The sequence below is a fragment of the Cinclus cinclus genome, chromosome 19 (genome assembly GCF_963662255.1).
Source record: "Cinclus cinclus chromosome 19, bCinCin1.1, whole genome shotgun sequence".
Taxonomy (NCBI): Eukaryota; Metazoa; Chordata; class Aves; order Passeriformes; family Cinclidae; genus Cinclus; species Cinclus cinclus.
The window spans coordinates 2,437,224-2,454,414 of NC_085064.1; the positions used below are offsets into that span (position 1 = coordinate 2,437,224).

The 17,191-nt window shown below is 47.6% G+C and overlaps 1 protein-coding gene across 2 annotated transcripts; it reads right to left on the reverse strand.

Annotated features, from left to right (window-relative positions):
• Nucleotides 1–485: 485 nt before the first annotated feature.
• Nucleotides 486–13,107, reverse strand: UBAC1 (UBA domain containing 1). Of its 2 annotated transcripts, none has more exons than XM_062505638.1 (10): nt 12,804–13,107; nt 8,941–9,061; nt 8,644–8,717; nt 7,813–7,920; nt 7,134–7,236; nt 6,371–6,479; nt 5,099–5,330; nt 3,814–3,900; nt 2,972–3,110; nt 486–698 (listed from the first exon to the last, which is right to left on the reverse strand). In XM_062505638.1, exons 1-10 carry the CDS (start codon nt 12,939–12,941, stop codon nt 583–585), a joined length of 1,227 nt encoding a protein of 408 aa, XP_062361622.1. In that variant the 5' UTR covers nt 12,942–13,107; the 3' UTR covers nt 486–582. The 2 variants fall into 2 exon arrangements, with proteins under 2 accessions (XP_062361622.1, XP_062361621.1); XM_062505637.1 differs by having other exon boundaries at nt 7,134–7,251.
• Nucleotides 13,108–17,191: the final 4,084 nt, after the last annotated feature.

Here is a 17,191-nt window from a genome sequence, read left to right on the forward strand (position 1 = left end):
ATGCCAGATAAACAAGCTTGGATAGAAATGTGCTTGCTCTCCCAAGATCTGGGCTTTTCAAAAAACATTTTGTAAGAATCAATTTATTTATTTTTTAAAAAGCAGTTTTGCAATTTGATAAGAGCCATAAATTAATACTGTATGGAGATGATTAATATCCTATGCTAGTGGTCAGTGACCTTTTGTAAACACCAGCCAGATCCTAGCAAAACTGGCCAGAAAACTGTCACAGGCCTTTTGAACGAGCAGTATTTCTTTCCAACAACCAGATTCTGAAGTGTTTTCACAAAACCTTTTTCCTATTTTTTTTTTAATATATATACTTTATTTTAAATCTAATACCTGAAAACATAAAGAAATCCTCAAACCTCTTCCACTAACACTAAATCCACAAGGCAGCTCACTCCTGTTGGCCGTAACTATGAAAGCTCTCGTGCGAGAGACCCCTCCAGCCAGGATCTCCTCCCTTCCCTCCCTCCCTCCCTTCCATCCACTCCTTCCCAACCATCCAGGCACCCTCCCGAGGTGGTGGAGGGGGGGTGAGGGCCAGGGGGAAGTGGCACAGTGCACTGGCAGCTCCCTCTACGTGCGATTCAGTGTCTGGAAGATTCGGGAGATCTGTAACATCACCGGCCCCGTTTCGGGATCGTTCATCCACTGAGTGCTGTTCAAGGGGTTTTCAAGCATGTCCTCGAAGGCTGCCAAGAAATAGGGATTGCAACAGTTAGTCCTTCAGTGTTTGGGAGGTTTCAACAGCAGGACAATGAGAAATAGCTACAGGTCAAAGGCAGTGCCCAGAAATGGTGGGGATACAAGCTGTGCATTCCCAAGGGTCCACAGCCTTGGATGGTGCTGCAGGCTTTGTGCTTTCCTCCCTTCTCAGCACTGAATTCACTGCAGACAGTGATTAAATACTCAGCCTGGATTACAGGCCAGCCCACAAAACCTCAAGGACATGAGGCTGAAAAGGTAAAACCTTAACAAATGTATCCAGGCCTCAGTCTCCAGCATGGTGCCATGAAATTTATCCATTCCTGAACACTCTCCTGCAGCTCCACTCCTCTGATCAAAGCTTTTTCCACATCCCAGACTGGATTTCTTGCACCAATATCCTTTTCCTCCCTGGTACTTAACCAAGACAGCTCATGGAAAGCACAGTCACCCCTTGCCTGTTCCCTGTGCTGTCCTTTGGCTGCCCCAGGGATCCTCTGGAGAGGAAATCAAGCCAGCAGAAGCAGCAGCAGATGTGCCAAAGGCTGCACAGAGCCAGCACAAGTGCAGCCCCTTAAGCCTCCAAATCTCAGCACTTTGTATTCTAATAGAGGCTCCTGAAGCCACCAGGGAAGCAGCATCTTGTTCCTCCTTCCTGGTGTCTGGAGAGTCAGGGATGTCAGGGAGGCAGAAGGGGAAAGGTTGGGTGTGCAGAAAAATTACCTCAATTTCTGAACAGGGACAGTGGTACAAATATTTAATGAATATTCTGTCTTTACAATAAGCTTTGCTGCTTGTTTGCCTTTTTGTTGTTTTCTTTTACTGCTTCTAGTTTTGACTCTTCTACTCGTGGTGAAGGAACCACAGAGCCACTGCAAGAGCTGAGCTGCAGATCTGGGCCAGGCACTGATTTAAGCCCTTTGACAGGCACTGAGCTGGGCTCCTGGACATTTGGAGCCAGTCATCACAGAATGGGACAAAAAAAGCAGCTGCACAGTCACCAAAATGTCAGTGTTGTAACAGCCTGGCCCAAGGTCAGGGTTAATTTTCCCAGGAGTGTCAGTGCACAAAGCTCAAGTGCCATTAGTGGGAGCTGGAAGTGCCCAGCACCTCTAAAAAGCTCCTCATTAATACCTTGCTCAAGGTCATGCAACTTGCCTCCAGGAAAGCCCAAAATAAAACCCAGATCTCCCCTTTCAGCACTTGAACTATTTTCTTTTACACAGATTCATAAGCTCAAAACTAAAGATTTATTGATATTCTGTAAGGAACTCATTAAAAGCAATCCCTCATTATTAAAACCCGTTACATAAGCAATTTGCAGATGTATCATTAGGAATACATTCTCTGATGTTCACCCGAGCTCCACAAGCCCCTGTAATGGCATTTCATTTTCTATTTATATTCTGAGCTGCAGTGTGGAACCCCTGTTGGAAATGAAGAGACCATTTGTTCAGAAATCAAGAGTGGGAAGGTTCTGCTCTTGAATTATTTAAAGGCTTGCAAACTCTCCTAATTACATTTAAAGTAGTATTTTTAAAGGCTCTCTTGAATGAGCTGTGCACACAGCCTTTATTTAAAAAGCATTGCTTCAAATAAGTTTCAAAGCCAAAGATTAAATGCAAAACTTTTTATATCTTCATGACAGAGCCAGCCATTGTTCTGTGTTGTCCAAAAGAGCAATTCCTCAGGGATTTGAGGCTCTGTCAGGCTCCTCAGCTGGGCACACACTGTGCCCACAGCCTTTCTGACCCTGAGCACACAGACTTTACCACAGAGCTCAAATCCAAGCAAGGGGAAGGGTGTTTTCCTATTTTATCTCCATTTTGATAGGCAAAGCCTTAGCTCAATATTCTTGTTTGGGTATTTTTCCACAAGTTCCCTTCTGTCTCAGTGATCAGCCCTCACACACAGGGAGCTGCACAGCAGGAGACAGCCTTGTTTTTTCTGTGAAATAATCAGAGTTCTAGACAGACATTCCTGATTTTTCTCCTCGTGGCCAAAGGGAGGACACAAAAGGTCTCCTAAATCCACAAAAGCATTGCAGCCAGCAGCTATTAAAACTCTGAGTTCACCAAGTGCAATCCTGGGGAATGATAATAATTTCAAGGCCTGCTCTGGGCTCAGCTGAGCTGCAGGATGAAGCAAACAAACAGCAGGAAAAGGCTCCAGAGCTGTCCCTATCCCCCAAGGGGGGCTGTCATCATCACCTCTGCTTTGATTTCCTGGCAAATCCAGCAGGAACCCACACAGGACTTACCTAGTAGAGTTTTAGGGTTGGTGAGCCCTAATTGTACCACTGGGTTTTCTAAGATGGCTTGGAAGAGAGGGCTGTTGGTATCAATGCCCTTATCTAAGTCCTCTGGAGAAGGTTTTCTGTCTCCCAGCAGCCACTCACACTGAAAGAAATCAGCAGGCACATCAGATTTCATTAGAACCAAAGTGTCTCCACTCAAAAGTTTTGCTAATGTGGCATTTTAAAAATTTCTCTCTCCCAGTTAAAGCCTGAGCTGAACATTTCTTTTCGCACATCCATTTGTACCATCCAACCCAACATCCTCTCTCCAACAGTAGCCAGCACTGGACACTGAAGAGAGAATTCCCTGTCAGCTGTGTCCATGAAATTTTCCTTAATATGTATGTCCACAAAATTTTCCTTAACATATAGCAGGGGACTAATCAATCTTGGGAAAAAATCCTGTTTTCTGATTCCAGAAACTGTGGAAGCATTGCTGTTGAATGTTAATTTACACCACGCATGGCTTGAATCTATCCTGATCATTTATTCCAGTTATTCTTGGGAATACCTTCTCCTTTCTCATGACAGCACAATCTCTTTTGCAGACTGTGGTGAGGGAGTTTCTCAAAAGCTTTTTGAAAACCCAGCCTCAGCCTCACAGACCCCGAGCTCCTCTGAGGAGTCCAAGCCCTTTGTAGTCACTCCAGCTGTGTATCCAATTTCAAGGAACTGGAATTCACAGAATTTGTGCTCCTGAATCTTCAGGAGGAGTTGACTTTATGACAGATCAAAACATGATCCAGCTGAAGGATGAGAAGCATCAGTGGGACAGACCCTTGGAGCAGCAAGGACTTTGTACTCACGGCTGCGTTTTGCTGGTTGTTGTTCACTCTGAGTGCATCCACCACTTCCTTTTCATCAAATCCCATCTCCATCAGGGCAATGACAGCCTAGAGCAGAGCCCCACAGCTTAATTAATGTCACATTTAGAACAGAAATGAAAGTAATCATATCCCTTCACCTTCTGTGTGCAGCTTTATGTGAAATAAAACCCTCTCATTATTTCCTTAGGCAGAGCACTCAGTAATTTTATCAGCAAAGTTATCAAATATTCTCTATCAGAAGTGTCTTTATCATGGAAGAAGAAAAAAAATCTTAGGAGTGAACTCTCAACACTGGAAGCTGAATGCAAGGCAAAGAACAAGTGTACCTGGGGTAGAAAAGAGAAGGAAAATGAGGATAAAACCCTCATTTTGGAACTCCTCTCCTGTCACAAAGCTCTTGCTCACATCTCACTGATGGATCAGCCTTCATGAGCATTTGTGGCTCTACTCAACCCATTTAATTTCACTTCCCAGATTCACGACACTGCTGGTGAGTGTGATGTACTTAAACACACCCAGATAATGGTACAAAAATGTTCCACTGGTTCGAAAATGCACCAAATCCATTTGCAGCTCTCAACCCAAATCTCAGAACAGCCAGTTGTAAACCCAAGGCGCCAGATGTCACAGAGCCCCTCCTGGTGTGTCCCCAGTGGGAGAGCAACACATTCCCACTGCAGGTAATGCTATGTTCTGAAAAAGGGGCAACTTCTGTCCTTGCTGCAAGACTTCAATCTGCTGGTGGTACTTTTCCTTGCTCCCTAAACCAATGTTCTTCTGTCCTTTCCACAGAATCATGGAATGGTTTGGGTTGGAAGGGACCTTAGATATCATCCAGTTCCAACTCCCTGTCAGGAGCAGGGACACTTTGCACTAGCCCAGGGTTTTCTGAGCCCCATCCAGCCTTTTCTACAGCCAAAGGATCTACTCCTGTCCTGCCACCCTTCCTTCCCAGGCTGCAGAGAAAACAGCAATGCCAGGGCTCTGGAGCTCCCTTCAGTCCCCTCAGAGAGTTTCCAGGTGCAGAAGTAACAATGCCTTTCATACAGATCCTGCTATTCCAGACATTAACACACTCCTGAAGTAAAATCCCTGAATTTAAACACTCTCTCAACACCTCCACTGAAATACTGCCAAGCCAGCACAACACCCAACTACCCAGAGGTCCCATCTCATTTACTAACTAAACATTTATTTGGATGTCATGGTTCCCATGAAATCCCTCCCAATCCCATCAATTCCACAGGGGATAAGCAGCACCCACCCTTGGGTCTGGACGAAACTCTCTTTTCCTCCGGATCTTCTTGAAGATTTCTGTCAGCTCATCCTTGGCCTCTTCCCTGCCCTCCTCCGAGCTGGGACCTGCAGCTGCCTCAGCAGAGGAGGCAGCACCTTCAGCTGGGGCTTCTGCAGGAGCCTGACCTGGCAGAGGAGCATCCACAGCAGGGTCATCAGCATGTTCTATCAACCACTCCATGGCCTGGGTCACTGACATGCTGGAAAAGACAGGGGAACAGCACGGTGAGATGGGAGAGCAGTGCTCCACACCTGCACTCATTAATTCCCATGGTGGGTGCACCTGCAGCTTAATTAGTACCTGAAAACTCATAAATAAAGTGTTGGAGCAGATCTCAAGAGCACCTCAGTTCTCTGAGCATTCACAATCGTCTCTGAATGTGGGAAAAGAGAGGCTCCAAGTCCAGTTTGGACCTGTAACTCAAGATTTTGAAAGGGATTTCTGAGGGAGTCGCCTCACTCTCTGCAGCACCTGCTTTGTGGCTGTTTGCAACTGTGGACAGAACTGCCAACAAAGCACAATCTAAATTTGCACTGGAGCCACATCTCAGGTGCCAACAGCTCTGTTCCTCAGGGAGAGGGAGTGCAACACCCTGGTGTGACACCATCACTTGCTGTGCAGTGCAACTGCTCCAGCTAAGGGATCCTCAGAGCTCCCAGTCACCTCTCCCAACAGAAAGGAAAAAGCAAAGATAACGCTAGTGCAAGGAATGTGTAATTCCATTTGACACACAGGAATTATTGCATATTCATGGAAGGGAAAGCCTTTGCCTATTTGGCTTTTCTGTTACAACATGGAAGTTGCAGGACAGCAGGGGACAGTCTTCCTGAGGTACTGGAAAAGTTGTGACTGGACTATGTTGTGGACTCTATCACCAAAATTTTTCAAGAATGGCTTAACAAAGCCCTCTGAGGAGTGAGGTAGTACAGCTGGCTTTTCCTGGGGCATGAGAAGAACTACATAACCTCCTATTTTACTGCAGTTGCTCTCTGGACTTCACAATATTCTTGGAATTTTTTAAAGATCAGCACAAAGTATATTTCTACAGCTGAAAGGCTAATGTGGATGGGCTAAGTTTACCCTTTCCTCTGTAAGCCCTGATCACCCTTGCCTGTGCCACTGGCAGCACTTCTTGGAGTCAATGCCTTCTCCAACCTCGACTGAACTGACCCATATAAGGAGACAAAAAAGATGCAAATGTGTGTTAAAGCACGAGCAGTAAGGGGCTGGAACACTCACTGGTTCAGCCTGAGGGCTTTGACAGCTCTGCTCTCTGGGAAGCCCATCTCGGTGAGCTGGCGCAGCGCGATCTCGTCCACCCTGTCCTCCTCATCCTCATCCAGCATGGCTGCACACACACAAACAAAACAGAGCTCAGACTCACCCTAGGCTCACATAAACCCCTGTGTCAATGGAATGGCATGTGTTAAGTTCAACCCCCATTCTCTCTCCCATCCTTTCTTTTGTTTCTGCCCCCCCCCAGTTTGCCACCTCATCATGTAATTTGCTGCACTCAGCTTGCTCTGGCTCAGATTGATTCTTCCAGGACAAAGACTTTGTCCAGATGTGTTCAAGATCTCAAACAAAAGGCCACTAACTCTCACATGACCATGGGACTTCCACACAGTTAAATATATGAGACTCATTGAAGATCTATTAAGCGTTTCTCTAGAAATTAAGTTGGATCTGGCCACAGCAGATCTCAGGGATGAACATTTCCCACCAACCCGATCAAGAGCCACCATTTCTCCTCATTTTACTACATCCTTGTGAATTTTCAACTATTCTTTACCATCCCTACTAACAATTTTTAAATGGAACTTCTCACCCATCACAAAGGGACCTTCCATATCCATGACTTTTATCCACTTTTTTTTTTTTGCCACAAAGTTTTCAGCAGCTTTGCTGCCACATCCGTATCTGAACTTCACTCTGAGCCCATTCTTATGCTCCAAAAACAAATTCCCAGATTGAACTAGCAGCTCTAAAGATATGTTCATACCATTCGCCTTCTTAAATAGTTCAACTGCATCAGGGTTCAGTGCTAGCAATTTTTGTGCAACTTCTATGAGAGACACCAAAATCTTCCGGAGTTCTGTCTGGAACTGCAAGAAAGGAAACTGTCAAAGCATTTAGACAGGAAGTTACCAGTCATCAGAGAATCTTAATGTATCTATTGTTAGTAACACAGCAGCAGCCTGGCCCTCTGTTCACAAAGTTGCTTTATTAGGGCTTTATTTTCATTGTTTAGTCTCTCAGGAGGCCTGGGACCTTCCTGTGAAGTGTTACATGGAAGCAAAAGCTCCTGAGCAGAAAGGTCCTTTCATTTCTACCACACCCCATGGGCAGTGGTCAAGGAAAGGAAGTAAACCACAGGAAGCCCCTGAAGTATTTAAGACTGAAGAAATAAAACCCCATAACTTCACATTTGCCAGATCTTGAATAAGCTCTGAGGCTTTTTCTAAGCACAAACAAAACATTTTAAATCGTCATTTAAGATGGTATTTTATTCTCACTAACTACCATGAGCTGTGTCTAAACCTTAACCTATTTAATACACATTACAGACACCCGAATTTCTCTACAGAGAAAAGAGAACTGCATAAAGAACAATTAATGCATAAATACAAACCAGGCAGTTTGGATATAGGTGTGTGAGCTAAAACAAATGCAGCACTTACATCCCTCATGTTGTGGTGGCTCACGGTGCGGTCCACGCTGCGGGCAGGCAGGTTGGCAGTGGCTTTGAGGATGGCATCCTTGTCAGGAGCTTTCTGCTCCTGCTTCCTCTGCAGGGAAGGCAACAGGAGCAGCTTTCATAACCCATGAGCCACAGAACAGAGAACACAGCACAGAGTTTCATATTCCTCCCCGAGACACCAAGCAGGGCTCTGTCACTGCCATGGATTGACAGCTCCAGGGTTGTCCTGGAGCTCAACTGGGCCTGTTGGGCTGCCCCACTCTCAGTCCTTACACCTAAACATGCAGGGAAATTCCAGCATAAAGAGGGACAGCGATGTATCCCAGAGAACTTGGGAGGCCTCTGAGTTTATGTGATACATCAATGTACATAAGCACCATCCTGACCCTCAGGAACAACTCCAATAAAATAAAATAAAACAGTGAGGGGCAACATTCCAGCTCTTGAGGCTGGTTAGAGGGTGATAGCCACACAGAGCTAAAGGAAGAAGACAACCTGACAGCAAGCCAACATATTTTTTTGGGTTTTCAAACAAACTAAGGCACTTGCTGAACTTTATTTTAGCTATTAGACATTTGTTCAAAGATGAAATCTATAACATTTCCACAGAGCGTATCCGTGTGCTTTATTTTAAGGCAGATGTTCTCAGAATGACAGTTAAAAAATGCAAAATCAGCTTCCTCTAAGTTTGGAAGAAATAGGAAGCAATTCCTGTAGAATTTAACTGGCAGCATCTGCCTCTCCAAGGAGAGTACATCACCCTTCCACACATCATCAGTGGAGCAGTTAATCCAAAGTGTTTCAGGCTCACCTTCTCCTCTGCAACCACATCTGCCATCTTGGGGAGCAGAGCTGGTGCACGCTTCTTGACCAGCAGCAACACATCTGTGAGAGAAGGACACTGCCACAGGTTAGAGAGTCTGGGAGAGCAGCTCCTGCAAGACACCCCTCAAATTCAACTGTTCCTGGGGATGGATTTTGGATTAGTTCCATTTATTTAGCTTCCTATGTCGAAGCAGAGAGAACATCCTAAAAATGTTCAGAATTTGCCAGATAAACCCAAGCTTCTCCTTCCAGACTGACAGGATTCAAACCCAGACAATCTCACCTCTGTCCTGAATGTTCTCCTCCAACACTGTTTTTGTGTCTGTCAGCACCTTCTCAGAAGTAGCATGGATCAGCTTATGATGTGTCACAGTTTTGGGATCCTCCAGGCTCCCAGGAACACACTGCAGGACACAATAAATACTGCAGATCAGAACACAGAAATGAGGCTCCTCGTGAACCACTTGGCACTCAGGGCTCTCCACATACAAACTGTGCATCATTTCCTGGCTTCTCAAGAGCTTAAGCCAGAGGTTAGTGCACATAAAGCATTTTATTAAAGAAAATGAAGCTGGATTCGTGCCTGTGTGAGTGGATTTTCTCAGGACATCTCTCTCACACTAAATTCTGGAAGTGTTGGAGATGTGGAGCAAAGCAAGGATGCTCCAGGGCGCTCTGCTGTGTTAAATCCAATCAGTGAGGTCCCTCAGAAACTGGTTTCACAAAATAAAAATGCAAATCCACCAAGAGCAGCAGTGTTTTACAGGAGGGAAGGCTGGAATGCTGCACGTTCTCATTTGGAGTGTCCAAACAGGACAGACTCCCTGCCTCACCTCATAACTATTATTTACTCTCAGAGTAAACAAGGCACTGCCAGCAGTGATTCTGGTTTATCTGACCTTAAACTGGGCAGTTTCTGCACCTTGTTTCAAGCTGAAACCACCAGATTTGGCTGCTGGAGCCCTAACCTGGGTAAGGGCTCCCCTGCTAAAAGGGCTGAACTAAAGTTCCATTCACAGCTCTTCCTCCCAACCATAAATAATCAGAATACAATGGATTTTTTTTTTGGTGCTCATTCCCTTATTGCAATTCTAAATTGCATGTCAGTAAATTCACCTGGAAATCAGCTCAAATCCTTAAAAAGAGTGCTCACACAGGCCTTGAGCTGCCTCCTCCTTACACCAGAGTGGCTTCTGATGCACAGTGAGAGATTTCAGGGATATTATTCCATCAGTGCATCTAGAGGCTTCCAATTTGTTTGAGTGCAAAAAAGAAAGCAAAGTGCTTGCAATTCCAGAAAGGCAAGATTAGAAATAACAACCTGAAATTGCTGCTGCTCTTCTCACCACAAAACAGGACACTTCATGCTGACCTTGCCTGCTCTGCTCACAGCAAACAGCTTTCAATGGCACTTCTAAATGTTTCTACCAAGCCACTTCCACCATGTCTGCAGAAGAGAGTGTTCACCTTTTGTGCAAGAGCCATTCCCAGAAATCCCAGTGATTTCCCTGATTTTAGTGAAGCATTTAGTGCTGTTCAACACCAGCCTCCTGCAAAGGAGCCTTTTGAATCCATCATCACCTTTCCTGCAGCTGATGGAAAGCTCAGCTCTCTGCTGTTCCTCCAAACAAAACACTCTTGTTCCCAACACTGATTCCAGCCCCTCAGCTGAACCTGGGCTTGGTTCTGATGCCTCACTGAGATTGAGGTGAGAATATCTGAGTCCTGCTTTGTCTAACAGGAGCTTCTCAGGGAGCCTGCAGCTCATGAAGTGCTGAACCAAGGCCAAAGAACACATTAACAGCTGGGAGCACCTCCTGTAATGGATCTGATAAAGTGTCCAAAATGCCTGGGTACATCAGGGGAACATCTCTGCAAACAAGCTCACAATATTCCTGTTACAGATCCTGAGGGTAAGAGAAGCTGAAAAGGGCAGCTGGGAGCTGTGTTTGGGGTGGACACACAGACCTATTTCCATCTCCCCCAGAGTATGCAATTATAATCACATAATTAACGTGAGCAGTAATTAATCATGAAACTGATTGGTTAAAAGCTTAAGCAAAAAATAAAAATTAAAGTTATATGGACACCAATTCTTATTTCTTGTTCTTCCAACCACTTTAGTAACAACTGCAGAGAATAACAGGGCAGACAGGGGCACTACAGACACCAAAGAGGCTGCTGAGTGAAACACTTGGCTTATCTTCACATTTTAAATGCCCTGGAAATAGAAAAAGCACCTGATCAGCAATGCCTTTACTCATTCTCACCTTTTCTTTTTAATTCTGGAGTTCCCAGAAGGCTGCTCTGCCTGGCAAGGGACAAACATTGGTCACAGGTACCTGAGCAACTGCTGAAATCCTAAGCCAAACACCTCTTGCAAAGCTCTGAATCCTGGTAAACCACAAGGCTTTGTTTGTTTTAAAATACAAAAACTTTTTTTTTGTTTGCTTTTAATAACAGAAACATTTGAAAATAGTCCTGACACTCCCTCCTATTGAACTTGGGTGGCTTAAACTATCTGACCATTAAACAAATGTTACAGTAAGGGGAAAAAACAGTGGGAGAGGTTTATTTCTCTGCCTAACAAAAGACCCCAAAACATCAAATTTGGAGGAAATAAAGACAACAAGAAGGTTGTGGAGGAAAAGTGGCCACTTCCCCAGATGCAACCTGTTACAAACATCTCCCTCTGCTTCCCAAAAGAATGATTTCAGAGACATTCAAGAATGTAATCATCAGTCTCTTGGAAGTGGTGGCTGCAAAAATTATCTCAAGGTCTTATCAAGATTTAGTCCACGAGGAGGAGCCACGATTTTTCCAGTCTAGTTTCCCCCTCCACAAAACTATTTATTGTCCATGTGGTTGTGGAAATCCACCCCAGGATGGACTTTTGTACAAAGCAGCAGAGATTGAAATCAAATATCATCCTGATTTATCAAATTGTCTCCAAACCTGCTGTCTGTCAGTGTGAAGCCACTCCCCCTCGTCCTGTAAAACTCCATCTCTTTATCTGTTTCCTATCAGCTCCCTTCAGGTACTGGAATGGTTCCTGGGCAATTTTATTTCAACCAGGAAATAAAACCTTTAACCCTTCAAACGTGAGTTAAGCAGTTACAAATTACAGGGCTCTCCTGTTGCAGAGGTTTTATGTAAAAGTCTTTGCAAGACTTTAAAGACAAACCCCGACACATTAAATGCGATTTAGTGAATTGTGCTCCCAGAGAGAGGAGCTGAGGCTCCAGCTTTTCCCAGCTCCAGAGTTCCACGTCCCTCAGGAAGAAATGCAGCAGGTCAGGAGTGCAGCTGCCAGGCCAGGCTGTGCTGGCCCCAGGCTCCTGGCCACGGGTCACCATGTCACACGCTGCTGTTGTCAATCACGACAGCAAAACCCAGCTGTGGCTGAGCTTCCAAACTCAGCCCAGGGGCTCTGAAAGAACCAGCTCTGCCACACCAGAGAGCCTCTGCTCTGCCCCCACAGCCTAGGCACCTTCTCCCTTCCACACAGGGACAAGTGAATGATTCCTTGGCCACCTCCATCAAGATCTTGTTGCTTATAGCACAGGGAAAGCGTTAGAAAGGCTTTGATCTCCCTCCCCCCAAAAAATACCTCGGTGGTTCCAGTGCCAGCGCAGGGTGAGGCTGCAGTAAGATTTTAACGTAACAGGTAATTTCTCCTCCTCAGTTCCCACGTTCCTTCTTTGCTCAGACACAGAAACAAGCCATGCTAGAATCCAGCTCACACCCAGCACTTCACACAGCACGGGCAGGAGCTGGGGATCTCTGACACCGCCGCAAAACACACGCCAAACTCCAGAACCAAAACATTACCAAGTGATGTCTGCCCAAATCCTCCTTGATCAACGTACAAAAAAATCTCCAAAAGGGGGTTTTATTTCCATATGGAACAGTGTCACGTCATTCGGGGGGGGAAGCAAACCAGGACACAAAGCCACCTGTTCACCCGAGCTGATTTTTTTCTCCCTCTACTTAAAGCCATCTACAGGGCGTTGGAAAACCAGTTTTTCCTCACGGGACAGCTTTCCTTTCTCCCGGACTGTTAATTCCAGTCGTTCCCTCGGTCCCTGTTGATTTCCAGCCCCAGCCCCGCAGAGTTTTGGGCTCAGCCCGGTCCCCGCTCCTTACGTGCTTCAGGCACCGCTCTTTGAGCTTCTCCACCGTGGTGTCCTCGGGCACCTCCTCCAGCCACTCGGCGCCCTCCATGGTGCACACATGGAGCCTCAGCACCTTCCCCGCAAAGATCTTCTCCTCCTGCACGAACATCGCCCCCGGTGCCGGTGCCGCCGCTCCGCCTCCGCCTCACCAGGCCGCGGGCAGCGCCGCGCGCTCCCGCCCGCCCATGAAGGTGACCCCGCCCGGCCCGGGGGAGCGGCGGGCCGGCCCGGGCGGCGCGGGGAGCGCGGCGCTGGCTGTACCCGGCCCGGCCCTGCCCGATGTCACCGCCGGTGTCACCAGCCCGGCCCCGCCGTCCCTCTGGGGACACGGCGGCGCTCCCGCCGCGGCCGGAAACGGAAGTGCTGAGCATTGGCGGGTGCATGGTGGGAGATGTAGTTCTTACCACCGTGGGTTCCTCCGGAAGTGAAGGCGTAGAACACCCCCCCCCCTTCGCGCCCCTAGGCGGGCAGTTGAGGCTTTCAATCTTTAATGAATCTTTAATAAACCTTCAATAAACGATTAATGACACTTAGTGACGTTTAACGACGTTTAAGACAGTTTACCAACGGCTCCTCTGCGCCGCAGTTAACAAGGAATTGCACCGATGCATTGTGGGATCGCGGGCTCTCGGTGCGCGCCGGGACTGCGGCGCTGCCCGGTGCATGCCGGGAGTTGTAGTTCCGTCCCGGGGGGGGGGGGGCTCGGGGGGTCCCTGTGGCGGCCCGGGCAGGGCTGAGGGGTCGCGGACACTCCGGGGACACCGGGAGACACCGGGGCGGCGCTGCTGTCCCCAGCGGGCCGGGATGGAGAGGCCGGGGACAGCGGGCGTTCCCCCGCGGGCCTTTAGAGGGAGCCCGCGGGCCGCCGCTTCCCCGCCCGCTCCCGTCCTTCCCAGTGGGGTTCGATTCCCGGCCAGCGGGAGGGACAGTGATTTCTTTCTTTTTTTTTTTTTTTTTTTTTTAATTATTAAAACTTTCGCCGTGTTATTTCCTACGGCTCGTGCCCGAGCTGCGCCGATCTCTTGGGTTCGGGTTTAGCAAGCGTTGCAGAACAAAATTTTCGCGAGTTTAAAGTACCTGTTTATTTAAATTAAAAACCATAAATCCCCTCCAGAAGTGGCTCTTCTGGTGGAGGCATTTTGGGGTTCTGAGAGCCCCAAAACACATCTGTCCCAGTTGTGTCACATCTGTCCCAGTTGTGCTGCACTGGGAATTCTGCAAAGCATCTACAGGGAGCACCAGGATCTGTCTGTGCCCAGCAACAACAAAAATCCCAGTAAAGCCCACTGGAAAGAGCTGGCCGTGCTCCCTTTGCACACCACACATGCTCTGACTGTTTTCCCACTCTTCCCTGCAGCCTGACATGCTGTAGGGGTTTTTTTTTAAGTGTTAAATGCACCTTGAAATGCAAGAAAAAGGGCGCTGCAGCTGCTGGGGTTTTATGGTTTTATGAAATGGAGCTGTTCTTGTTCTGAAAAGAAGAGGAATCTGTGGTATATTCATCCCTGAGACTGAGCCCTGCAACGCCCGTGCTGCACACGGGGTATGGAGCTGCTTAAACAGCAGCTGAAAGCAGAAATAAATCCTGATGGAATCAGGCCCGGAGACAATAAAGGCAATAAAGTGTTGTGTGAGGAGGAGCTGAGAGCTCTGCAGAGCCAAAACTCGACCCTATTAAAAAGCAGAGTTAATTTGGTGCTGTCAAGTGCTGTTGCATGAAGCCTCAAGCCAGGGCAGTGCTGGACCAGGAGCTCCCAGAGCTCAAACAGGACATTCCCCATCCCATTTTCCAACGTGCCAAGCAATCCCATCCCTTTCTGCTGTGCCGAGCTCAGCCTCCAGCCCCAGAGCCCACGAGAGGGAGCAAATTCCTGCTCTGCAAACTCTCTTCCTCCAGCAGCAGCTCCCTTTGGGAATAACCACGCCAGTCTCCCTGCCAAAAACTCAGTCCTGGAGCTCCTGGGCTGGCAGGAGGGGACAGTGCAGGTCCCCAGGGTGGCAATGGGGTGACCCCAAGTCCTTGTGATAGGCTGAGCACATCCTATCCACCAAATCCACTCTGAAATCTTCTCTTTCCTTCTGATCCCCGGTGGTTTTGTTCCCTGCAACTTTTCCCTGCTCCACAAAGGGAGCTGAAGTCTGGGACTGGCTCAGGAAGGTGCCACTGGAGTTGGGGACAACCAGGATAAGGCTTTGCTGGGAATTATTTTAAACCAGCCAGGGAGCAGGGAGTGATCTCCCAGCAGGATAAATCCAGTGGTGTGGAGCTCTTGGTGTGCACAGGACCTCCCACAGCCATAAAGGGACTCTCAGCAGTTGCTGCTGCAAAGGAGAAGCAATATCTGGAGATGAATCTGGAGCAGAGGCAAGGAAATAAAAAGAGATTTCTGCTTTCTGGCCATCTCTTGCATTGAAGCAGCGCTTGCCTAACAAAAGTGGAATACTTTATTTCCGTGCTTTGAATGCAGCTCCTGTGTGCTTGATAAAATGAACCCATAAAATTGCAAATACGAGGCAATTTGACTACTGATGGCTAATACATCATAAGGGCCCAGGGAATGGGAGCATTTAAAAATACCCCATCTAAACATTGGGCACTGCCTCCTTGCCTTGCTCTACAGAAGAATAAATAAACAATATGTGTCTATTAGGTTGATATTGTCCAAAGCCAAAAGAATGAGTGCACAATGTGTAACTTGATTTTTATGGCTGATCCATTATGCCCAGAGACCAACGTGGGAATGAGAACAGGGGAATTGAGGAGCAGCCCTTCGAGGAAAGGCTCCTGCTGTTTCACATCCCCAGGGCAATGATTTCCTGTGGCTGCATCCAGCAGCAGGATCCATCCCTGCTACCCAACCTTGGCCTGGGTTCTACTCCAGTTTTGGGGGGACAGCAGAGCCAGGGGAGAAGGGACAGAACCCACAGCACTCAAACACCCCCTGCAGTGCAGGGAAATAGTAGGGAGCATCTCAATACTAGTGTTGATTCCTGCAGTAAACAAAATACCAGGGGACAAGGAACACAAAAAGAGACTTTTCACTGGGGTGGAGTGCCAGGACAAGGGGGAATGGCTTCAGACAGACCAGGGTTAGATGGGATTTGAGGAAGGAATCCTTCTCTGTGAGGGTGGGGAGACCCTGGCACAAGTTGTCCAACCCCTGGAAGTGTCCAAGGCCAGGTTGGATGGGGCTTGGAGCACCCTGGGGCAGTGGGAGGTGTCTCTGCCCACGGCAGGGGTGGGATGGGGTGAGTTTTAAGGTCCCTCCCTACCCAACCCATTCTGGGATTGAAGGAGCAGAGGTGTGGGAGCCCTGTGCCTCCCCAGTCCCATTCCTGGGTTCATTTCTTCTCTTGCAAAGACTCCAAGGAGCTGATTCCAAACCAACCAGTGCTGGCAGAGTGGGAACATCCAGCTCAGGGGAATCCACACCAGCAAACCCCGTAATCTCTTTTAAATTGTCTGAGAGTGGGAGGAATAAAAGAGAGTGAAAATCACACGCACACCCCCCCCCCCCCCCACACACACACACACCCACCCCAGCTTTTCCTGGGCAATCTCAGAATTTATCAAGACAACTCCTGTGGGATGCTCCATCATGTCATCCAAGACTTGTGTATCGACTCTTCTGCTGCTGCCGAGGGAAGAAATATGATAACGGGAGGGATAATGAAGCAGACATGTTTTCTCCAAATCAAACCCATTCTCTCTTCAGCTGGGAGAAAAGGGTGAAGAACTTCCCCTTCACGATATTTTTCTCAGTAATGTGTTTTGACAATTTAATTTAGAAGTCATAGAGTAGCGAAGACAAAGTCACCCGGTGGGTGGACATCGGCGAGTTCAGTTGCCTTTGTGATGAATTGGTGATAGTACAGAGATGACAAAACAACACAGGGGGACAAGAAGGAGGCTGGCAGCACTGTCGGCAGCGTGCACAGGATAAATTGAACGCTACACTTCATCCAGGAGCTTCAACATTCCCAGGCATCCCAAAGTAATTTATGAATCGCAATTAGCATTTTATTACTGCTCGTGCCCGAGCTGTGCCTATCACTTGGGTTCAGGTTTTGCAAGAGTTGCAGAGCAAAGTTTTTTTCCGGAGTTGAAAGCACCTATTTATTTGAATTAAAGTAATGAGCACGCTCACGAGTTTGCTTTGCTGTTCTCCAGCTGCAGAGAGTGTGGGTTTCCTGTGGAGAGGTTTTGGGGCTCTGGCAGCACACATGTCATCTGCTTGTGTTGGACAGGCTGTTCCAGGGATGTTGTGGGATTGATGTAGGATCATCAGCAAAGCAGCAGCAGGACCAGTCTGTGCCCCACAGCCCCAGTTTGGGGTCTCAGCTGTGCCCCTGCTCCCC

Coding starts and splice junctions, on each gene's coding strand:
- UBAC1 (XM_062505637.1), bottom strand. CDS start 12,941: ATGTTCGTGCAGGAGGAGAAGATCTTTGCGGGGAAGGTGCTGAGGCTC. Junction 5,331..6,370: donor AAAGCCCTCAGGCTGAACCA/GTGAGTGTTCCA, acceptor TGTCTTTTCCAG/CATGTCAGTGACCCAGGCCA. Junction 699..2,971: donor CAACCCTAAAACTCTACTAG/GTAAGTCCTGTG, acceptor ATTTCTTGGCAG/CCTTCGAGGACATGCTTGAA.